Source organism: Onychostoma macrolepis, chromosome 01, assembly GCF_012432095.1.
Source record: "Onychostoma macrolepis isolate SWU-2019 chromosome 01, ASM1243209v1, whole genome shotgun sequence".
NCBI lineage: Eukaryota > Metazoa > Chordata > Actinopteri > Cypriniformes > Cyprinidae > Onychostoma > Onychostoma macrolepis.
This window is the reverse complement of record NC_081155.1, coordinates 42,337,253-42,362,973: the sequence shown is the minus strand read 5'-3', so window position 1 is coordinate 42,362,973 and position 25,721 is coordinate 42,337,253. Positions and strand designations below refer to the sequence as shown.

Here is a 25,721-nt window from a genome sequence, read left to right as displayed (position 1 = left end):
TTTATATTTTAATGAATAAAAATTAAACAAATCTTATTTTTTTGGAAAATAAAGGGGATCTAATATTGATAATAACATTGAAGACATTGTATGATTATTCTTTAAAGATAAGGTTTTAGTAGTAGTAGTAGTCTATTACGTTCTGCCCAATGTCTTCAAGTGAAACCGGACTTTTATTTTGACGGGTTGCCGTGAATACCTTTACATTTCTGTGTGTATATGATATGAGGATAGTTTTTCTCAAATGAAACGGTCAAATGCTCATGAAGTGACTCTCAGAGCAGTTCTGGAGATGTTGTTCATGTATTTATGTCCTCATTTAGTGAGAAGGCAGACGCTAATATCAAGCTAATGATATATCGCTTCATGCGCGCTTCTGTATGAGTAGTAAACAAACCCGCGCGTCTGCGCCATACATTAGCACAGAGACAGGCAGAAGTCATATTTAAATAGACGTTTTGCGGCTTAATATTTACAAATAGGAGTGGGAGTGTGCTCACTTGTGTGTCTTACGTTTGTGTGTGTGTGCAAACCGAGGCGGAACTCTGCTGTGCGCGCGATACAGAGAGCCCGACCATGTAACGTAGAGACAGAAATGACATGCCGTCGTGTAAATACGATACATAACATAAGGCTATTTAGTTTGTTTAATAAAAGAATAGGGAAGGTAACATTGAATGACTTATTTTGTGGTCTGGCCCTATAGAGAAAATAAAATTAAATAAAATTTACTTGGCTTTCAAGGGGAGCGGGGGTGCCGTTGGGCGGGCCGCCCCCCTAAAATAATGGTAGGGGAAACACATTATTATTATTATTATTATTATTATTGTTGTTGTTGTTAAAGAGTTAATCTAAAACTATTTTTTTTAAACTATTTTAAGATTTACTGTTATTTATGCATATATTTCAATATTATTGTTTCATAATTGTATAATTGGTTTCACTCATGGATGCATTCATTCATTAATACTACAGGAATTATTATATATACTGTACATTTTTCTAGACACTAATAGACAAGTAAGATTACCAACTATAACTTCATGATGTAATGAAAAGGACAAAGAAAGAAAGAAAGAAAGAAAGAAGTTGTGACTTGACAGAAATGCAGGCCTCTGATCAGTTTTCCAAGTTCCCAAATCTTTACATTCCCAAAGATGACATAACATAATCCCACTGGTCTCAGGTCAGCAACATGGGAAAATCATGCAGTTCCCTCTTCAATCAATCAGAACAAATGTGCTGATTAGTCATGCGAAATCCCCCCGCAGTACATCAAGCGGGATCGCTGTCCTGCCAGCCGAGCTATTGATTCAGTCTGCGCTCTTGACCTTCCAATTTCTGTACATGAATCACCTGCACAACCGTTTTGTCCAATAAAAGCATTTTAATTTTCATCTCATCCACACTCGAGATGTAATTTAGCTTACGTCCTCACTTTAGCCTGCAAAATATCGTCTGCTGATTTCCTCTCAAACGCTCTGGATATGTGACCTCAAACGGGCTGCTGTATTTGTGCACTCGGTGTTTCCTGCCGACAAGAATGTTTTTTTATTGTGGCCATCTGTATAGTCTGTGGGGAAATGTTATTTGGGCCACATCATAACAGGGCTGCCATCAAATTTAGGCACGATTTGCATGTTTTAACAAAATTTCAATGCAGGAAAGTTCAGAAAAACAAAACTAAATCAATTAGTCAGCGAGTAGCCATTTCAGATCCCATATAGGATAATGGATTTCATTGATTCGACAAACAAAGCTGGGTAAAAACTGTCAATCTGATCTGAGAAAAAAAAAGAAAAAAGATTTTCTAAAGAAATTGAGAGTGTTGCTTGCTTGTGTGAAATGAGCCACCACAAGTATTGTGGGTGGTTGCCAGGTCATCATTTTTCTCTAGTATGCGGTTGCTAAGGTATTCTGAATGGTGTTGGCATGTTGCTATGCAGTTACAAAGGGATTCTGGGTTGTTGCTAGGTGGTTGCTTAGTGGCATCCCCAAGTCTGTAATATCCTGGACTGGAGATGCCCCTTGGGTTCCTCCTTTAGAGTGTTGATTTTTTTGGCTGTTTTGTCATCTGCCTGGAGAGAATACTAGTCTTTCTGAAAGAAGTATCATCTCACCTCAACAAGATGATTTGACAATTTAGAAATGACTTAAGTAATGTAAGTGTTAAGTAAATATTAAGTGAAATGTAATACTTAAGATTTAAAAAAAAAAAAAAAATATATATATATATATATATATATATTTTTTTTTTTAATAATAATACTTTGTTGAATAATAAATAATTATGAGTTAAAAGTTGTAAATAGATGATAAAAAGTCACAATTATGACATGAAAAGTCCTAAAATAAAAACATATGTCATAATTTTTAATTTTTAAAACAAAATTATTATATTTTTTATTATTATTTAAAAAAAAAAAAAACAAGTTATGTCATGAAAAGTCACAATTTGAGATAAATAGTAAAACATTATGACATAAAAATATTTTCAATTTCAAATTTTTTTCTCATAATTATGACTGGATATAATTTTGACATCATTGTGTGTATACAGTATGCAAATATGTAAAGTTGAATTTTCAACATCAACATTCCAGTCGTCAGTGTCACATGATCCTTCAGAAATAATTCTAATATGCTGATTTGAAGAAATATTTCTTATTATGATCTTTGGTGTATCCCACACACACACACACACACACACACATATATATATATATATATATATATATATATATAAAATGTTTATAAAAATGTATGTATGTGTGTATATATTTATTTATTTACCTGCACATTCTTGTTGAACACATCTGGTTGTCCTCAGGCGGGGTGGAGAGGCTCAGTGGGGGCTGAAGTGCCATACGTTTTCTTTTACACTCCCATCAGAGGATTTGATTGCAAAGGGCAAAGATCTGATTAGAGAGGCAGGGCTCTAAAAGACTTCAAGGGCCTCCTCACTGCTCAATGATAGGATACAGTGACATTCAGCACACTTGTTTTATTTTTATTTTCAAGAGTATCAGTAATATTTGCATTGGCAAGACTGAAGTTGGAAGGGAATTATATCTGGGTTGCATCAAAACCTTGGAGTGAAAGTCATTAAAATTCAAGTTCCATAGATTTGAGTTGCTGTGACCTGACTTGAATGAATATTAGCCACGTCAAGAAAAGATATTTTGTGAGCGAGATTGTAGTGATATTTTTGTGTAGTTGTTTCGCGCTTCACAAGGTCGGAAAATGTTGTTTATATAAAGAAATTAAAAATAGACATGAAGCTGTATGGTTTGTGGAATAAAGTTGACAAAGACAGCCATGCAAAATGCAAGTCTCTTGGATAAAGTGACCCAGAGGCAGATGCTGATGTAGTGCAAATAATACGACGATGTGCAAAAATGTTAATGGTAAAGTGAAGGAGAGTTACAACGTTCAAGGGCAGTGTACATTATTGTTCTTATGAATTATTTGTTTCATACACCTTAGCAAAATCTTCATACTGAATTGGAAATACTGGGTGTGGAAGTGTTTTTTTTTTTTTTTTGCACTGTGTTTTCAGGCTTTTCTGTCGAAAAAGAATATGTATACAATATGCTAAGCAGCCGGATTCCTATCATGATTTGTTTGATATATCTTTACAGCATGACTCTGCAAGAAATATTGAAGGTTTATGTCCTTTTCCCAGGGCTATAGAGCCAGCCGGGCTGTGTAACCGCATACATCTTTGTGGATAATCAATATTCAAACCTATTCTAGGGCTTCAGCAAGCAGATTCTAGCTTCTCTGAGTCTTAGTGAACCGATAGAGAATTTGAAATATGTATTTCTTTTGACAGTGTACATAATAGAAATCATCTCTTTTAGAAAGTTTGTATTTGTTCAAGTAGTTGCATTCATCTGTTTTTAGCTCTGTTGAGACTGATTTGACATGATACTGTGGCTACAATGAAGAAAGACATTTGAGGAACAGGGATTTGTTAACATATAGGCCGCTCTTTCCAATGCAGTGCAAAGTAAATAACATTTTGTGAGGCTTAAATTAGGACAGTAAAATGCACAGGCTAGTGCCAGGTTAGTTAAGATTAGGAATAGGCATAAACATCAGTCAGTTGAAATGAGCAGATACAATTGAACCCTACAATAATGATATATTGAAAAAATTAGATAAAAAAGTAATTATGAGATAATTTTGTAGTTATGAGATAATTATGAGAATTGTCCAAATTTGACTTGTTATATTTTAGATTTTTATTTTATTTTATTTTTTTAAATCAGAATTATGGCTTATATGTCTGACATTATGACATGAAAAGTTATAATTATGAGATAAATAGTCAAACTTGTGACATAAAAAGTCATATGATCTAAATTAACAAAGATTTGACTGTGTCAGGTTTTAAATGTCATAATTTAAACTTATCTCATAATTATGACTTTGTAACTCATCATTTTTTACTAAGTATCTCATAATTGCTGACTTTATCTCAAAATTTTAGCTTTTTATCTTACAGTTACAACTTTTTTGACTTCTCATAATTATTGACTTTTTATCTCATACTTTCAGCCTTTTATCTCGTAGTTATGACTTAGTATTTTGTAATTATGACAGTATATCATAATTATGATTTAGTCATTTTTAAAATGATTTTTTTCTTATGTGGCAGAAATAAGCTTCAATAAGATCACACTAATTCCCTTTGAATAAAACATGTATCAAATTAGCCTAGTTGTTTCTTTCCTGACTCATTCAGAGTTTGAAATAATCTTTCATTAATGATCCAATGATTCACTCGTAAGGATTGTCGGCAGCTACACATGTAGAAAGAATCCCTGAAAAATCCCCAGCATGAATACAGAGTTTTTGTTGTTGTTTTGTTTTTGTTTTTTTGTTTTAATATACAAACATATAGTCATTCATTTACTTTTTTACTTTTTTTTTTTTATTTATTTATTTTTTATTTATTTTTTTTTAATTATAGCTTGCTAGAGACTTGGATAAAAACAACAACAAAGGAAAGGCAAATCCAACTCAATAAAATTCAGAAACGACAACCAAAATTAAACGAGTCATTAATCTTTTCAAGGCTTTCCAATAAGTCCAATAACTTAAATGGGATTCTTCCTCTTCATAAATCTCAAATATTGTAAAAACAACTCCACTACACACATAAATGAAAACAGATTGGGTCTTCGTGATTGCACTTATTTTTGTCAGGATGAATCTGCAGTTGGCAATATGTTTATTTCTCTATAATAACCCCCAAACAACATGTTTTTACTGAAGAAAGCAGTAGGTTTGTTTAAGTCAAGGGTCAGTTGTTGTGGGTCAGTGAATGCCATTTTCCCACTTGTATGTCCTTAGAGTTTGAGAGGCCTCACAAGAGGCCAAAGACCTTCATTGTCCACAATGCACGTCTCCAGTAAATGGAGCTTGGGTTTGCTCATTTCCATCACTGTCTCACAGCCTGCATCCATAGAGCCAATCTGTGCAGGGTGCCCAGCCACTAATGAGCCCTGTTCTGTTGGGAGCCCTTGCATGCTGCTGAACATTTATTTACACAAGCCATGGATGGAGCTTTCAGACGGCGATGGCTGGTATAAATAAGATACCGAATATGGACTATTGTGGTCTCCGTATTATTAATATAGTGTTTGATACATTTGTTTACTAATATAAATAATGAATTTGCAGTTTATCAAATCGGCAGCCTTATAACCCTTTGTCATCTAAACCATTTCAGTCTTTGTTTCTGGTAAACAAGTCATAGATTGTGTGCATGGGATATTACTTTTATCCCTTAAGAAGAAAAGTCTTCGGTTTGTAAGGGATGATTACCTCATACTCTGTGCTCCACAACATCCCATAAAGATTGAATTATTCCAGTGATTGAGTAGCACATTGAAGTTTCTTTAGTGGTACACAGAGGGATAAGTTTGGCAGAATGCTTACTCTGCAGTTTCCCATTCAACAATTTGGTCTTCATGTATAGGCTATATGCTGCTCTACCTCTAGAGAATTTGTGATTTTAAACAAAAACTCAGTGGAAATAATACAGATTTGGCTAAATTTAATTGTAGATCAATTTCATCACTTGTTCATTAAATCATTCTTCATGTAAAAGAAGCAGCTTTTTAAATGCATCCACTTTTGTTTGCAACTATGAACAAAATCATATGGAATCCAATTTCCACAACTTAAGAAAAAAAATGATTTGGTAAATCATAATTGTGAGTTAAAAAAAATAAATAAATAAGAATTGTGATTATGGAATAAAAAGTCAAAATGGTGAGGTAAAAATCATATTTATAATAAAACAGTAGAAATGAAGTCATTAAAAAAATTAAATTACAACAATTTGACGTCATATTTTTTTTATCTCAGAATTTTGAATTATGCCTTTTTCAAAATTTTAACTTTATCTGAATAACTTATCTTGTCTTAATAACTTCTCATAATTGGAATATATCAAAATTTTGACTTTTAATGTCATTACTTTGACTTAGTATCTCATCATTTTGACTTTCTGTTCTCTCACAGTTTTGACATTTTTGTCATAATTTTGAAAAGTTGACATTTTGTCTAATGACTTAATACCACCTAATTTGTACATTTTATGCCATAATTATATCTTGATTTATTTATGGAACGTTTTATCTCATAATTAGTATCACATAATTCTGCTTTTTGTGTCTTTTTTGTTTTGTACTTTTTCCTCATTTTTATAAATAATTATATCAGAACTGAATGTCTTAATATTTGATAATTACTTCCTATCTCATTATTATGATTTGTTTACTCAGAGTGCTTGCTCTACTCTTTTCCATTCAACAAATGTGGAAAAATGTCCACAAATGAGCATATGACTTGGTGCACAAGTCATATTGAATATTTTATGGTGCTTTTTTTCTCCCCTTATTTTGCTTGAAAGCATCTGTCCTCATTCATTTTCATTCAAAAACAGCAGCATGAATGTTTGTCCTAATTTATGCTTCTGTGTTTAATGAAAATAATAATAATAATAATAATAAAACCATATAGGTAAATCACTTTTAAAATGTGTATGAGGCCATTATGAGCCTTAATTATGTGGGAACGTTGACTACAACCAGATTATGGAATCCATCTCATTCTATAAATCGTCTTTCATAGTGCCATTCAGAGCATTTAGGCCATTATTTATGATCTTCATACTATGACAGTTGATTGGCATTGGAAATGTTGCACTTATTATTTATTCTTGTCCAAACATAAACCTGAAAACAAGGTGAATATGACTCCACAGCCTCTTTCAATTTCAAAAAGTAGTCTTTAAATGGTAGTACTGCTGATGTTTGAAAATGTTTGAAACTATATTGCTACTAATAAACAATGAGGGAGACTGAAACTATAAAGTAAAGTAAAGTAAAGTGGAAAGAAGGTAACTTTTTATTTACACAGCACTGGGCTTGGCACCCTTTCAAACTAAGTGTTCCTGCAACATTGTCTCCTTTCCAAACAATGAGCATGTTTCTTTGGACTGGCTACACAGAAGTGAACTACACAACAGTTCTTCCTAAATTTGTGGGCACAGTGTCAAAACTTATGATGGGTGAGACAACAGCGTCTAGACTATTAGGCCAGAGGGAGTTGGAGATGGTCATAACTGAACCACATGCGTTGTTTTGACCTGTTCACAATGCACACAATATTGACATAAGATCAACAACAAGCAGCAAGTCAGGCCGCCATACTTCACTTCTTCATGTGGAGCAGCAAGATTTATGACAGCTGCTTCTGTGTGCACGATATGGAGATGCATATGTGTGTATGTGTACGAGTGAACAAACTGTTGTTGACTAAGCTACAAATGAACATAATAATTACATCTATCTAGCTTCCGTTTGAGCATGTAAAGGATTCTTTAGAATTTAAATTTAAATATTTTTTTATTTTTTTAATTATACTTAGGTTTTATAAGCATCGATTTTCAAAAGAAAACTCTTTGAGAGAAAACACTTTTTTTATCCACATTCATATGTGCCTAAATTGTGCTTAAATTGCACAATAGTAGATTAAATTTGACGAGACAGTGTCCATATAGTCCATATCACACAACATGCCATTTTTATATCACCTTAAAATATAAGTACTACTTTTTACATGTTTAGATTTATGTATGTATGTATTTTGCATCAGAGTGTTTTATATTGAATTTCATGTTAAATATGTATTGTTTATAGTACTATTTTAGTCTCATCTGCATTCAGATTAGGTTGATATACACACACACACACACACATATATATATGTATATATATATGTATATGTGTGTGTGTGTATGTGTATATATATGTGTGTGTGTATATATATATATATATATATATATATATATATATATATATATATATATATATATATATATATATATATACATACATACAGTAATGAACTAAAATGTACCGTCACCAAAATGTCATCCTACAATGGTTGTCACTCTATTGTTCATGATAAAATTCTGCATTCACTGCATATTACTTTGGAATTTAATGCAAAAAGTATCTCTCTCTCTCTCTCTCTCTCTCTGTGTGTGTGTGTGCATATTCATTCATTTATATACATATTGTATTCATTTCATAATTATTCATCGAAGAGTTACAGGGTCTCCATGTGATCTGTTTGCAGTTACATATTATGAACGATTCATTTGATTGATACTCAATTCTAAAAATAGGTGCATTTAATTATTAATATTGCTTGTACTCTCTTTCCATTATTTTACTGAGTAGGTATCATTTTTTTGGAATGTTTCTTCATAAAAAATCTAAGCAAATGCTTTGCATGCACCATATATCTCACCTTTAAATGCAGAATATATATTTATTGATTGCTTGCGTTGGAGGCAGGCACACCTCAGATATGAAACAGTTTTCATACAGTACAGTTAAAGATACGAGAGACGGAATCGTGACGGCTGTAGAGTCAGTAAGGCTTGTACTTTCATATATTTGCAAGCGAAGTGTTGCAAATGATTATAAAATCCCCCGTCAATCACACACACATGCTGGTAGACACACAAGAGCCCGTTATCTGCATGTTTTACACACCAGATATTTGAAGACAGGCTTTTTTTTTTTTTTTTTTTTGTCAAGTCAAAGACACGCTTTAGTCATAAATGTAATATATGCACTGAGTTGCAATCAATCCACACTTGTTTTAATAGTCTGGTATTTGAAGCGTCGATCCTCTGCCTGCATAAAAAAAATAAAAATAAATAAATAAAAAATCAAGCCATACAGGGTGGTATAAAAGGGAATACCCAGCGTTCCTGTTGAAATGCACTTATTTTTCAAATCGCATGTCTTAAGGGCTGTGACGTAGCGTATGTGCGCATAGTTCCTATAGTCTTGACGCAGTGTTTGTTGTGACAGTAATAGAAGAAGCCCAGCGCACCGGCTGCACTGTTGCATGCAAGTCGAGTAGTTAATTATTTTACCGCATTCAACTGCAGTTCCCCCTCCACACACACTCACACACACTCACGGCGGAAAAAAAGAAACAACCTTCACGCGAACAACACCTGTGCTTTGTGGAATACTTGAGCTTTTCTTTTCTTTTCTTTTATGTGGAACGGGAATATCGTCTGAGAGGACTCTGGCAATGCCGTGTGCTTTAAAGACATTTGGATGGGGAAAACGGAGTGGCTCCGCGAAAGCCGTCGGCGGGGATAGAGAGGAGAAAAGCATCCTGGAATGAAAGCAATCTAAACCCTTCGACGGCGATTTCTGTGGACATTTCCAACACTTGCTCTGTATGTGGACTGTTTTTCCCTCGCGCGAGCGAGCGAGCGAGCGATCAAGCAAGCATTCTCTCATCCGATGGATTTTTGCCTTCGCAGCTCAGCAGAGGGTGTTAGATCTGCCAGTGAACACCGGGCTGAAAAGTCCAGAATCTCTCAGCGACCGTCTTTGTGATACAAAAGCGTTGAACGAAGCCGTCGAAGTCCGAGGAAGGATGCTAAAGACGTAAGAATCTCGGATTAATTTTACTGCGATGCATTGAGATGTACGCGGTGTGATTTCAGCACCACGGGAGAAAGAACAGCTCCCGCACCGTGGATATGTGAGAAATGCACAAGGTCAGTGATTTGCGAGCCCGAAAAGCCAAATAATTGAGTTGAAGATGTCATTCTGTATGCTTTAAGATTGTTTTGAGAGCATGCGATGGGGAGGTGATGAAAAAAAAGGCTTCTTGCTGTCGATTTTTCTCAATCTGGACATAGCGAGCTGAGCATGGATATAATCACAGAGTGTCCTCTGCTTTTTTAGACTGGAGATTTATCTCATTTCTCGCCCTCTTGCTGATTGTATTCATGTCTTGATGTCGGGGATGATTGTGTCGTATTGAAAATGCTGCTTTGGATTGTGTTGCTGAAGGCAGCTCTTTGTGTAGCTATCGGGAATGTTACAAGGGACGTCTGTAAGGAGCAGATCTGCTCCTGCAACGCAATAGAAGGCGATTTGCACATTGACTGTGAGAAAAGGAGCCTCACGAACCTGCACCATTTGACAGGTCCGAGCTCCCAGTTTTACCATCTCCTGCTTCACGGGAATTCTTTGTCCAGACTGTTCCCCAATGAGTTCGCTAACTTTTACAATGCCGTGAGCTTGCATTTGGAGAACAATGGCTTGCACGACATTGTGCCCGGTGCGTTCCTGGGACTGCAGCTCGTCAAACGGCTGCACATCAATAACAACAAGATCAGGTCTTTCAAAAAGAACACCTTTCTCGGTTTAGATGACCTGGAGTACCTTCAAGCTGACTTCAACCTTCTGAGGGACATCGACCCGTCCGTGTTCAGGGATTTGAGTAAGCTCGAAGTTTTGATCTTAAACGACAACCTTATTAGCGCTCTTCCTATCAACGTGTTTCAGAACGTGCCCATCACGCACCTCGATCTGAGAGGGAACCGAATAAAAACGTTGCCTTACGAGGGGATTCTAGAGCAGATACCTGGCATTGTGGAGGTTTTATTGGAGGACAACCCATGGGATTGCAACTGCGACCTAGTTTCCCTCAAGGAATGGCTGGAGAACATCCCGCAGAACGTGCTCATCGGAAGGGTCATTTGCGAGGCGCCCACTCGGCTGCAAGGGAACGACCTGAACGAAACGGCCGAGATGGAGCTGTGCCCTTCAAAGAGCGGCATGGATTCCAGCCTGGTGGCGCCTCCCACCCAAGACGAGACTCCCAATCGCGGCCCCCGTCCCACTCCCTCGAAAACGAGCGGGGTGACGGAGTCCCACAGCGGTGGGGGAGGGCATAACAAGGGCCGTCCGAAAGCCAGGGAGAACTGGCAGCTGAAAATCAAGCCCACGGCCATGGCGACGGGTGCCATTGAAAGGGAGCTGCCGGCTAATACAACGTGCCCTCAGTCCTGTGATTGTAAGCTGATAGGTACTAGACAAGGGCTTGGGGTTAACTGCGAAGGCAAGAAGATAGAAAGCGTGGCTAATCTCAAACCCAAACCCCTGGGTGCGCATGAGTTAAATCTGCGCGACAACAATATTCACACCATCAGAAGGAACCAGCTCAGAGGCTACCACAGCTTGAATTTGCTCGATTTGGGGGGGAATAACATCAAGATGATCGAAAATGGCACCTTCCACAACCTGACTGAGTTGAGGTGGCTCTACATGGACAAGAACTACTTGGATACGTTAATGGCGGAGATGTTTGCTGGACTTCAGAACCTGGAGTATCTCAGTTTGGAATATAACGACATACAGCTCATAATGCCGGGCACCTTCAGCCCGATGCCCAACTTGAGGGTGCTCTTCCTCAACAACAACCTGCTCAAAGCTCTGCCCGTGGATGCGTTCTTGGGGGTTTCTTTGTCCAAAATAAGCTTGCATAACAACTATTTCGCATATCTCCCTGTGCCAGGTGTCCTAGACCAGCTCAACTCTATCATCCAGATCGATTTGCACGGGAACCCCTGGGATTGCACGTGCAACATCGTTCCCTTCAAACAGTGGACAGACAAGCTCGGGGCAGACGTCATCGTAAGCGACCTCAAATGCGAGTCGCCCGAGCAGTTCTGGAAGAGGGATTTCCGGCGGATCAGGAACGATCTGATGTGCCCTCAACTCTATGAGAAGATCTCCCCCACATCGCTGTCCAAAAACAGCACTTTCCCAGCAGACACGGGGACGCGGCCCAACTCCTACCTGGAGCCTAGCAGAGTGTCCATATCGGTGCTCGTGCCCGGTCTGCTCTTGGTTTTCGTGACGTCTGCCTTCACTGTGGTGGGAATGCTGGTCTTTATCCTGCGCAATCGAAAGAGATCGAAGCGGAGAGACGGCAACTCTTCTGCGTCAGAAATCAATTCCTTACAGACAGTATGCGACTCGTCCTACTGGCACAGCGGAGCTTATCATGCGGATGGGCAACACAGAGGTTACGACTGTGGTGCCCACTCTCTCTCTGACAAATGATGCTCACGGAGGCTGGAGCGAACAAACGGATGAACTGCGTTTCGTATGTTGCGGTGACAATGGAGGGCGACACACAAACATTAGACCTCAGACTCGCCTCTGTGGGAAAAAAAAAATAGCCTATTTTTGTTGCTTCGGTTGAGTATAGCATCCATAAAACACTGCAATGGGGCCCCCACTGTTATATATGTATAGAGCCTCTCTCTCTTTCTTTCTCCTCCCAGCTCAGACTACAGACACACTCAAAAGAGGACGTGGGAACGGTGCACGAACGCATGAATGTAATGTAAATAACAGACTGTAACATATCTGCATGATTCGCATGGTCTCAACACACACTGGGAACCATTACCATAGTAACAAGGAAGCCAACGCGACCCTCCTTTCGTGTCATCAATATATATATATACATATATATATATAAATATAAAACTATATATGACTATATTAAAAGTGCCATTTCTTCTATTTTTTGTCAGTTAGAATTTGTATTTGCTGTTTGATTTCTCTTTCTCGAAGGTGGACAGGCCAAAAGGTGGAGATAAAGACTTGTAAATGCATGTGCTTTACGTTTTATCAGTTGATTGTTGATTGGTTGATATGGGGATAATTTATGCTTTTTTTTTGAGTGCAGATTTCTCATGTATCTGCCCAGTCATCTCCTTTATGAATGTAAAATGTGTTTATCTTATAGTGTGCCAACTGTTGACATGTTTGGGATGCAGATAAGCATGACCGATTCAAGTCGCTGACGTGCTTATGCTGCGAAAATTCAATGTAGCTCCAGTGGATTGTGATCTTGTGTGTCGATGGATACAGCGTGTGGGTACAAGGATGATGCAAGGGGAGGATTTTTTTATTTTTTCTTTCTTTTTGAAAAGTGATGTTTGAAGGGGGCTTTGGTATGTGCAGATTTTGAACCGTCTACAGAGTGCACATAGACTAAGATGCCTTTATTTTTATTTATTACTATTATTATTATTAATTATTATTATTCTTTTTAGGGGATGAAGTATTCCTTCACAAAAGCCTATTATTCACTGTAAGTATTGTGAGCTTTTGTAAAGCCATCTATTTTGTCCAAATACGAGAAAGGAATATTACGCCGTTTGCTACTTCGATACATCCTATAAAGCGGATGAAAAGGTGTAAATATATATAGGAGAAGCAGACCAGAGGCATGTCTGTGAATTTGACTGATGTCATCACAGAAGCCGTAGATCGAATAGCTGCCTCTAGATGTCGCTGTTGCCTCTCAAGCATTTGAAACCATGCTGGGAGCTGAAGTTCACCGGTATGTGTAGGCGAACCAGCATTCACGTTATCGGCATAACTAGGCCTAAGCGTGTCACTGTGATGGCTAATACTCGCAGAGAAGAGTGGGATCAAATTCAGTAGTGAGCAACATGAGTTGAACGCTGTTTCCAAAATGCCATTTTTACAAACGAGATGTAGAGCGCAGTGCCATGCATCTTTCTGCTAGCATTTAAATGTCACTGCTGATGTTTTTGAGGTTGAGTTTGTATCACTGTAATGATTTTACAACAAAAACAACATAAATAAAGAACGGTTAAAAGCTAAAATAAGGTAACCAGCCATCCATTTCCATAGTCCAAGTACCATTTAGACTTTGTAGCTTACCTTTTTATTCTTCTTGGCCCTAATTATGTGAGTTTATTGAATAATACAATAAGAAAGCTCCATCCAGAATCCTATTTATGACCATGCCTTGTTGCAAGTGTGGAAAATATATTGGCACCAGAATATGCTTTTCTCTCTTACCTGTCAATTTGATTTAGGTTGCACAAAACAAAGTCGGTTGAATTGCAATCCAGCAGAACGTCCTAACGGGGTTCCTGTCATATTGCAATGGTTTTATTCTAATGTAGATTCAGAGCCTTCAGAGGGATGTGTGTTATGACTCGCACAGCACATACGCACATATATATAGATATATATAAAAAAATAAAAAAACGACCGAAATTGAAGGGTGACCTTCTGATCTATTATACCTGTTCTACCGGTTCTGGCTGTCCATCAAGGCATCTCCTTCTCTCTCTCTTGTCATGCGTGGAAGGGTAATTATTTGTTGCTCCACTGTGAAAGACTGTACCACATTCTGGCTTATCTATTATTTGGTGCATTTTCCCTACAGTTTGTCTCAGAGTTACATTTCTATGCTTTGCTACATTTGATCTGCTTCTATTTTGTTAAATAAAATGTGGTGGAGGTTGAGTGAAGTTACAGTGGGTATATATATTTTTTTCCTTTGTGAATGTAAAAATGTCCTCTTTTTATAAACGTGTGATATTCACATTTTGGTTATGAAATTATCAGTATTATACAATGCAGTGAATTATGGTGAACATAATGATCACTGGTCAGTGCGGTTTATATGACGCACTAATGCTTTACAAGCTATAAAAATGAAAGGCACTTTATGGTATCAAATGAATACATGCTCGCACAGGGAAAATATATTGAATGGATTCTGTCTAGCTCTCAAAAGGTCAGCTGAATGTAGGTGGATCATTCCTGTTATGCAGTATGTCCAAAATTAATATTTATGTTGTAATGTACTGTAAGAAATATTTCTATAAAATGCACTAGACTTCCAGAAATATGTTCAGACTCTTAAATTCCTGTAGTTCAAACAGCTAAGCATAGTGATATAGAATCACTAAGGTCATGAGTTTGATTTCTAGGGAGTGCATGAATAGATAATGTAAAGTGTACCTTTTTTTTTAAATTATTCTTTACAAATTGTTAAGAAAATGAATAGGATGTCTGAATAGAATGCATATTTTAGATAAGTAAAGGTTTGATGGTTAGATTACATGTGGTTTTTTTAAACATTTTATTTTAATTATCATGCAATAAAATTGAACAAATCAGAAAACTGATGTTACTTACTTATGTTTGTGTTTTGTTAACAGATTACAATAGACTAACATGATGGAAACTAATATTGAGGATTTTTATTTATTTATTTATTTTTTTTGAGAAAAACAAAAATCTATCAATTGTTCATTCCCAAGAAAACTATATGACTTTCATCTTTAAAAACTGTTAAAATAATATTGTATGCAGGATCTTAAGAGATATTTGATGGGGGCATAAAATGCATATCAGGAATGAGCCACGTGAGTTAAACCCTGGTGAAAGATTATATGTAAGAATTTAAGGTCTTTCAAAAGGTGTTTAAGGTTTATTTAAGGTCTGTGAGTGTTTAAAAAAAAAAAAAAAAAAAATTCCAAAGCATAACTGTTGTGCATGGGAACATTGGAACTGGCATGTCGGAGACAGTGTTGCAGTGTTGTTTTGCATATTTGTTTGATGTGAAATTTAGGTCATACTCTTAAGGCAACATTTTCATCATCTCTGTTTGGAAAAGACTCACTGAAACAAACCTAAAAGGGAAGATGTTCAAAGTCATTTTAAAGTTGTGTTTAGTATATGTGTTTTTTGAGGCCACAATGCAGATTTTTCTGGGTTCAAACTGTAGATCACTGTTATGAAGAGAATCAAACCAAAAAAATATATATTCCAGTTTAAATACTATATTACAATTTAATGTAGGCTTACACACCTATTGTAAATGTTTTTGTTTACGTGTTTGTTTGTTTCTTTTTACAAGCTGAGTAAAAATTAATGTAATGTCAAATATGTGTTTAACCCAAAAGAATGGTTCATTCAAAATGACAATTTGCTAACTATTTACTTATTCTCAGGCCATACAAGATGCAGAGGAATTTGTTTCTTCATGGGAACAGATTTGGAGAAATGTATTGTAGCATTACATTACTAGTTCATCAATGTATCCTCTGCAGTGAATGGGTGCCGTCAGAATGAGAGTCCAAACAGCTGATAAAAATACCACAATAATCCACAAGTAATCCACACCACTCCAGTCCATCAATTAACATCTTGTGAAGCAAAAAGCTGTATGTTTGTATAAAAACCAATAAGAGTTTTTTTTTTTGTTTGTTTGTTTGTTTTTATACCTAAAATACGAGTTCTCTACCCATAATATTGCTTTCTCCAGTGAAAAAGTCCATCTCCTGTTGTCCTCTCACATCAAAATCCACTGACATATTTGTTTAGAAGTGTCTCTTCTGTTTAAGATGAGATGACTTTTCAATGGAGAAAGGAATATTAAGGATACAGGAATTTTAAGCCAGAATTCAAGATTTGAAATGCCTTAATGTTGGATTGGTTTTATACAAACACACAGCTTTTTTACTTTACAAGATGTTAATTGATGGACCGTAGTGGTGTGGATTACTTGTGGATTATTGGGGTGTTTTTATCAGCTGTTTGGACTCTCATTCTGACGGCACCCATTCACTGCAGAGGATCCATTGGTGAACAAGTGATTTCTCCAAATTCAATTCAAGTTTATTTGTATAGCGCTTTTTACGATGCAAATCGTTGCAAAGCAGCTTTACAGGAAATTCAGTTTCTACAATATATTTACAATATATTCAAATCTGTTCTGATGAAGAAACAAATTCACCTACATCTTGAATGACCTGGGGGTGAATAATATTCAGCAACTTTTCAGTTTGAGTGAACTATTCCTTCAAATTCAAAACGATCAAACAGTTAAAATCTGCAGAAAAACCTTCCCCACCTTAATTATGATATCTGATCATTTTGAGCTGCAGAGATCTGATTGTCAGTATGCAAATTACTGCAGCTGTATCCACATCTGCACTGGAATTCTTGCAAATTCTCTGAAATGATGAATCTGGCCATGAATTACTCGGATAAAGATATTTTCTATGGTATAATCCTCAACACAGGTTGAATGGTGTTCTCGCCAAGCTGGTTAATCAACACTAGTCCTCTTTGTTCTCTCGAGGCATAGCAGTTGGCTCAGCAACGCTGGTCTCTGTAGTTTCACGATTTTCCCATCTTAACAAATTACATCCCATCACCTCCTGTGAGAACGTGAACCCCTAATTCCCCTGTGTCGCCCATAATTTCCTTTCAGTCATGGCCTCCTCTCGTACATCCTTTAACAGGTTTTGTGTCTGTGTTCTACTCTTGTACTCTTTGTTCAATGGCAAGGGAGCTTTATAGCACCCTTCCTTCACCTGGGAAGAAATAATTGGTGCGTAATGTGGTGAATAAACGTGTTAAATCAAAGAAGCATGGCCTACATGCCAGTGCGGGGAATTGCGAACTCAAGGAGGTGCTGTGACGCTTTTTAGTCCTCCTTTAATTTTCAGAAACACACTTGGCAGCGGCACAGAGGTAACTCGGTGCACGCTAACACCGTTTCTGCTTCAGAGTTTTTTGAATTAGCAGAGCTGGTCAAAGTTGGCGTCTCAAGTAGGCCAAGGTTGTTATACTGAAAACTGAAATTGTAGAACATCAAAGTGATATTAGCTTGATATTCTTTTTTGTTCAATCTATTTCCATTTCTCATTTTTGGTTTTGATGAGTGGTTAGTGTGACTGGTTGGACTGTTTGCTTTATATTTCAGATGTTAGGTCAAGCTGTTGTAGAAATTGTACAGTAGACCAAAAAGTACAATTAAGCCTTCAAATGCTCAAAAATGTATTAATGTCTTTGCAGTAGAAAACAAAATGAAAACCAAGTGTCATTTATTTGAAAGATGGCACAAGCTCACAAAGCAAAACATTTCAAAAAATGAATAATAATAATAATACATAAATAAATAAAAGTTTGGTTTCACATTATTAAACAATAGATATACTGTCTTCAGTAAACACCAAGATATGTGATTGTCAAACATAATTTGATAGAAAATTGGTTTGGCAATGAAAAATGAAAAGAAAGAAAGAAACTTTTATTCAGCAATTGAATTGATCAAAAAAGACATTTATTATGTTACAAAAGATTCTATTTCAAATCAGTGCCGTTTAATTGAGTTTTCTGTTTATCAAAGAATCCTGATGAAAATGTACCATGGTTTCCACAAGATATGAAGCAGCACAACTGTTTTGAACATTGATGGTAATATCATAAAATCAGCATATTAGAATGATTTCTGAAGGATCATGTGACACGAAGACTGCAATAATGATGCTGAAAATTCAGCTTGGATCACAAGAATAAATTACATTTTAAAATATATAATTCTTATATTGTATTATTATACAAAATAATATATAAATAATAAAAATATAATTTTTGATATAAAAAATATATTCAAATAGAAAACAGTTATTTTATTTCACAATATTACTGTTTTTACTGTATTTTGCAAAAATAAAAATAAAAACACCAACCCCAAATTTTTAAAGGTATGTACATTAATAATAATGTAACATTAAATTAATATTTAGAAATGTATTTAAACTATTTTTCCTATATATATATATATATATATATATATATATATATATATATATATATATATATACATTTTCCTTATCAAAACAAATCTGTCTTCTGTGATTTCTAATGTTGTTGTTGTTGTTGTTTTTGTTTTCCACCCACGAGGGACTGTCCATGAATCTCATGTCATTGAAGGTATCCAGGAATCTGCTTTCAGAAAGAATACCTGATCCAAGGCTGCTCTGCACCGCTCGGTCAGACAGATGGTGAATCAGACTGTGACAAACTCATGCGCCGCTCCGAGGTGTGTTTGTTCCCTTTCTGCTCAGATTGAAGGCCTCGCTGATTGATTTGTGATGTTTTCCCCCTTTCCCATCCTCAGCTCTAATGGGATTTAAGGGATTTGGGTTTGGTCCTTGATGCCCAATGGATCAATAAATTGTTCAGCAAGGACAAACTGATTGCTTCTTTCAGATCCTGCTTCTTCTTTGCCATCGAATATGTGAACTGTGAAGGTATTGTGCTTTATTAGGGTTGCATATACCATGCCTAAGCCTTGTGCTCTTGCGCTCTTGCATCCTTGCAGACATGATGTTGAGATGCTTTTATTCTGAAGGTCTGTGCTTATATCGATTTGTTTGTTTGGCTTTTAGATGCATTATTTGTGAAGGGCCGATACTCACACATCTGTTCCTAAGCAGTTCGAGAGTTTTTCTTATTCTTTGCACATTCTCCTCTTGCAATTAAGCCCCGTTCTCTTCCCTGAGTCACCGACCCGGTCCTCTCAAGGACGTTCTTGTCTCTGAAATCTTCGAGATGCACCATTTTGTTTTGCGGTGAATGTCAGAATCATTACTGCCTGCTGCTTTTTTTTGAGGTTTCACCTGGCTTTTCCGGCACAGGAACACTGCTGTGAGCTGTTGTCTGCGAAAAAGAAGCATCCTTATTTCACAGAAGCGAAGCGCAGATTCGGTGTGAGAGTGAGGAATTACTGAGTCACTGGCTGAGCTGCTGAAGGTGTGGGTTATTAATGAAAGACCTGTATGTGAAGATCATAGTAGGGCAGATCATTATGTGGAGACTCATTTATGATGTTGGCAGTATGTGGTGGCTGCTGCTGTTAAAGTTGCTGAGGGTTATATTGCAGGCTAGTGGTCACAGCTCTTGGGACTTGAGAAGATGAAGCTGTAAAGATGAGGTAAACGTACCTAATTGCATAAACAACTAGATTTGTATGTTTTTTAGATGATTTTGTGAGTGCTTACCCATGCAAAACTCACTGCTATTCTAGCGAGTTGTCAGGGTGTTGCTATGCGGATCCTAAGGCATTCTGAGTGTTTTTTTGCACATTGCTATTCATTTGTATGGGTGTAATATAGGTGATGTGGCTGTTAGAGGGTTCTGTGGTTGATTACCGTTAATGTTAAGTCTACCAGGTGTAAAACACAAGCATGATCACACAGAAACATAATGTAAGTATATTAGTGTCATTAGTATCATATTTTTCTTATTTGCAAGCAGATAATGTGGCATATTGTACCAACCACTGAACTTGTTTACATGCGCATAATTTTCTGATTAATGTGCAGATCTGGTTTTAAAATAAATAAATAAATAAAACAGCTATTAAAGTTTCACCTTTATATACACAGTTTTATGTTAGAATTAAGATTTTTTATATTTTAGAAACAAGTCTCTTATGCTCAGCAAGACTGCATTTTTCTCTGCATTTTAATCAAAAACGCAGTAAAAACAGTAATAATGTGAAATATGAAAATAAATTGAAATTTCTTTGAATATATTTTAAAATGTAATTTATTCCTGTGATCAAAGCTGCATTTTCAGCAACATTACTCCAGTCTTCAGTGTCACATGATCCTTCAGAAATCATTCTAATATGCTGATCTGCTGCTCAAGAAACATATTTTTTTATTATTATCAGTGTTGAAAACAGTTGTGCTGCATCATATTTTTGTAGAAACCATTACATATTTAAGAACATAATTGGATAGATTTTTAAATAGATTTTTTATGTCACATTATGAATGCATTTATTGTCACTTTTGATAAGTTTAATGCATCTATGCTGAATAGAAGTATTCATTTCTTTAAAGAAATCTTATTGACCCCACACTTTTAAATGGTTATTTGTTTTATCTTTTTCATTTTTAGATTTATTTTCATGTAAATAATATACTCGCTATTGTAATTTATTATGTTACATTTTGGTCATTTTATACAGTCATTCGATCAAATCATTAAATCTCATTCATGTTGTCAACAATAACACACAGACAATCACAATGAATTGCGAAATGTAGGCCAAGAGACTCTTTCAAATGTAGGTCAACGTTTGTAAAATGATAATGGGGTAACTTTTTAGAACTGTGCAAACTGATTAATACAGACATATTGGAATTTCTAGAAACCAGAATAATGGATTAGTCTTGTTATGCTAAACATGTTGATGTGTTTAGTAAAATATGATCAAATCCTAATATCAGAATGTTCTTCTGCATATGAGGATTCAAGTACAGGCTCACTGCCATTTACTTGAAATAAATCCACTGGCATGTAGACAAAAGTATCTAGTTCTTCTGACTTTAGCTCAGTGTGAGATGTCCCTACTGTTTGTGTATCTCAAACAAGGCCACAGCTGGTGCGGTGTACATCTGTGATGATGTGCCTGGTTGCACTTTCAGCCACAGTAAGTCTAATTTCAGCTACAGCCTCTGACCATGAAAGAAAGCATTTTTTGTTCAGTTGTTTTGTTTTTATCATTCAGATGCTCTGTTTGGCCAGAGGCCGAGGACGCTGTTACGTCGCGCTGCTCTGATTGCTGAAAACTCAGGTAGAAGTTGCTTTCTGATTGCTATTTTTGTGTCATTTCTTCTTTGTCAGTTTGAGAGTAGGAGCTCATCGAAAAAGTATAATAATAATAATAATAATAATAATAATGATGATGATTGTATTGCTTTAGTTAAACAATGATGATAATAATAATAATAATAGGTGCCTATGCATCCCCGTGCTGGTTTGTTGGCCTTTGTATTGTCTTTGCTTCCTGAATTTAAAAAAGGTGAATATGTAAAATATTTATTATTATTATTATTATTATTATTAGAACATATTTTGTTTTTAATAAGTGACTGATAATCAATATGCAGAATTATTTTCAAATTTAACTTGACATAATAATAATAATAATAATGTAATGATTTTATTGTTTTAGTTAAACAGTAATGATGATGATGATGATGATAATGATTATAATAATAATAATAATAATAATAATAATAATAAAGGTGCCTATGCATCCCGTGCTGGTTTGTGGATTGTCTTTGCTTCCTGCATTTAAAAAGGTGAATATGTAAAATATGTATTATTATTATTATTATTAGAACTTATTTTTAATAAGTGACTGATAATTAATCTGCAGAATTATTTTCAAATTTAACTTGACATAATAATAATAATAATAATGTAATGATTTTATTGTTTTAGTTAAACAGTAATGATAATAATGATTATAATAATAATAATAATAATAATAAAGGTGCCTATGCATCACCGTGCTGGTTTTTGGATTGTCTTTGCTTCCTGCATTTAAAAAAGGTGAATATGTAAAATATTTATTATTATTATTATTATTATTAGAAATTATTTTTAATAAGTGACTGATAATTAATCTGCAGAATTATTTTCAAATTTAACTTAAAATAATAATAATAATAATAATAATAATAATAATTTATCCTATAATGTTTATGCAAAGTTGTTTTGTGATCTAAATGGTCAACAGTTTATTTTCTTTGTTTTGGGCTGTCTAATTGTTAAGCTACAAGTTTCTCAATTGTTAAAATATTGAATCATCTTTTGAACAAGGCACATCAGTTTGAGAGCAGAAACTCATCTAAAAAGTCTCAATATGCAACATATTCACAAAAAAAATTGTTTTTTAAAAATTCAGGATCCGAAGACAATCCGAAGGCCCAGAAACCAGCACGGGGGACATCGTAGATCCCCTACGGCGCGCTGACAAAGACAGAGCGCAAGACTTCTGCTGACTGTCATTTCTCAGCCTGTGGAGGTAATCCAAGATCCATCATCGAGATGCTTTGATGTGATGCTGATTGATGACTACAGCACGATACGACACACCGAGGACTGGCCCGCAGATGCTGTGGGCTTTTGACCGAAAGTCCCAAGCCACTCTGTCAAGAAGTGATCCATCCATGGGGGCTTCCAGCCAGCACTGTACCTAAATGAAATTCAGTTTGAAAGTGATAGGGGCCTGTGCAATTGGATTTCAGTCTAGGGAATGACGGCAGATGATACAGCGAGAAAAGAAAGGCCAGAATGAGGGAATAAAGCGAAGCTAGGAGATGATGGGTAAGCGTAAGGAGATGGAGCTCAATTTAGCATGCGAGGTTTTCCACCTCCTCCATCTGCGCTCAGCATGACTACGGTGGACTCCTCTCCTTGCCTGGGTTCTCCCACGGGTTTAATTTATGGTGCCGGCCGAGCAGCATTACGCATTTGAGCCTGACAGCCCACACGCTGCTGGCCAGTCTGCCTTCTGTCTGTCATCTCTCGCATCTTTACCATCACGCTCCGCTCCGCACCTCCGCCTCTCGTCTTCAGCCCCAAAGTGCCGCTCGTGAATCCTGCTCATGCTGCATCCGCTTAATATCAAACCGGTGAAATATTATTCGACATTTGTCTCTGATATCCATTCGAGAAAATGAAGAGACAGGGAAAGCTCAAACAGGGCCTGAAATTTAAATTCACCAAGCCTCTTGAAACAGTAGGGTTAGTTCACACAGAATGCATTTTTGCTTTGAAAAACATGAGATGCGAGCAATGGAATGGGAAAAATGCTCAAGACGTGTTTTTAGAACAACCAGGTCTCATAAAAATACGTACCTCTGCGCACTTTTTGTGCGACACCATTTTACGTACCTTGCTGCACGTTTCGCCGCAGTTTCAAATAGAAATGTCCACTGAGTGGCGCTAAAACACAGGTTCAATATGTGAACCCTGGAACGTTTTTATTATGTAGATATTGGTACATATTGCTGTTTTTTTATTACGTTGCTTCAGATACGTATTGCGGCAGTTCAGAATTCAAATACCCGGGGACTGTCGCTAAAGGTTAAAGGTTCGTGTTGGAAATATGCCCTACACCAAATCCAGCCCTAAACCTACGCAATAGTGTTAACAAATGCAAAACTGATATAAAAATATACTAGCTGATGCAACTGTGCCATTTGAACTTCCTTTTACGCAGATTTGAACTGCTTTGTTGAACCGTAGTTACACGAGATTCGAACCGGTGCTTCTCGTCTCTTAAGTCTGTCTCCGTACTCCGTGAGCTACCGAACAAACTTATCATCCTTGAAAACCCATAGATATGAAGCTGGATGTGTGCGATGCTAACGTTAAAAAGCATCAGTTTTCAAATCTCCCAGCATATTAATATTGTTTTGAAGTCATAGCATGATATTCTTCAAGTAATTGTGCGAAAATTACGCTTTATTAATCGCAACTCTGTAAATTTGTGTGAGTGTTCATTTATTTTGGAAACTGCAGTGATATGTACTTATTGGTACGTATTTCATGTCACGCTAAAAAGTGCACCCAGGTATGTAAATGCCATGAGACCACGTAGTTTTAGAAGATGAACTTCTTTTAAGAAGCGTGAAGGTACCTCACACAACTAATTTCGGTCAGGCTTTTGAGGCATCATAACAGTATAATGATCTACAACAAAATAGAGGGAGCTTTGAAATAATAATTTCTCACTAGACGTCACATTAGAAAGTTGGTCAAAAATGTACATTCACACACAAACTGACCATCAGCCACAACTTCCAGATGCCAATTTTATTATTATTATTTTAACTCCAGGGTTGCCAGGTCTGTGAAACAAAATCAGCCCGATTTCTGATCAAAACTAGCCCAAAAATAGTCCAATCATGTTTTGTTTTTTGGTTTTTCTGTGAAATCACGTTTTGGGGAGATCACTTTATCTTTTCACGTGAGAGACTCTTGTTTTCAGTATCTCTGAGCTACTTGTTTCACAGTAAATGCTGCTCCACACAAACTCCATCTCTGCAAGTGCAGTGAGTTTGAGTCGCTTATAACATGCATTTGAAAATGCAACTTTTGCCAAACATCTTCCCATGTAATGAGAGTGCTTTATAAATCTGTTGTCAACAAAAGATAAGCATTTCAAAATAGAGGTTTGATTTGAACATTTGAAAGCAAAGCAAATCAAGAAAAAAAAAAAAAAAAAAATATATATATATATATATATATATATATATATATATATATATATATATACATACAGTGGAGTACGGAAAGTATTCAGACCCCTTAAATTTTCACTCTTTGTTATATTGCAGCCATTTCCTAATATCATTTAAGTTCATTTTTTTTTTCCCTCATTAATGTACACACAGCACCCCATATTGACAGAAAAACACAGAATTGTTGACATTTTTGCAGATTTATTAAAAAAGAAAAACTGAAATATAACAAAGAGTGAAAAGTTTAAGGGGTCTGAATACTTTCCGTACCCACTGTATATATATATAAGTATGGTAATATACTGTTGTGGTAATAATAATAATAATACATTTATATTATTATTATTATTATTATTATTATTATCGATGTGTTTAATTGCATAGTTTAATAATAATAATACTTATTATTATTATTATTAATTTTACAGTTCAATAGTATTATAGTCAATTGCAAATAGATGTTTCCCCAATTTGTTCAGCTTTGTTTTTGTTTGTTTGTTTGTTTGTTTTATGAAAAGTGCACATACAGTTTCATGGCCAGTACAAAACAAAAAATAAAAAATCTATGGCCAGTACATTTTCTCAGGTCACTGGTCATTGGCAGGTGTGGCAAGATGTTAGTTTT

The 25,721-nt window shown here is 35.9% G+C and overlaps 1 protein-coding gene across 1 annotated transcript; it reads left to right on the top strand.

The window, feature by feature from the left end:
• Positions 1-9,432: 9,432 nt before the first annotated feature.
• Positions 9,433-15,299, top strand: LOC131536293 (SLIT and NTRK-like protein 1). The gene has a single exon (XM_058769125.1). It carries the CDS (start codon positions 10,386-10,388, stop codon positions 12,471-12,473), a length of 2,088 nt encoding a protein of 695 aa, XP_058625108.1. The 5' UTR covers positions 9,433-10,385; the 3' UTR covers positions 12,474-15,299.
• The last annotated feature ends 10,422 nt before the right edge of the window (positions 15,300-25,721 follow it).

Bases quoted from the DNA above. Each gene is read 5' to 3' on its own strand.
- LOC131536293 (XM_058769125.1), top strand. From the start codon at position 10,386: ATGCTGCTTTGGATTGTGTTGCTGAAGGCAGCTCTTTGTGTAGCTATC.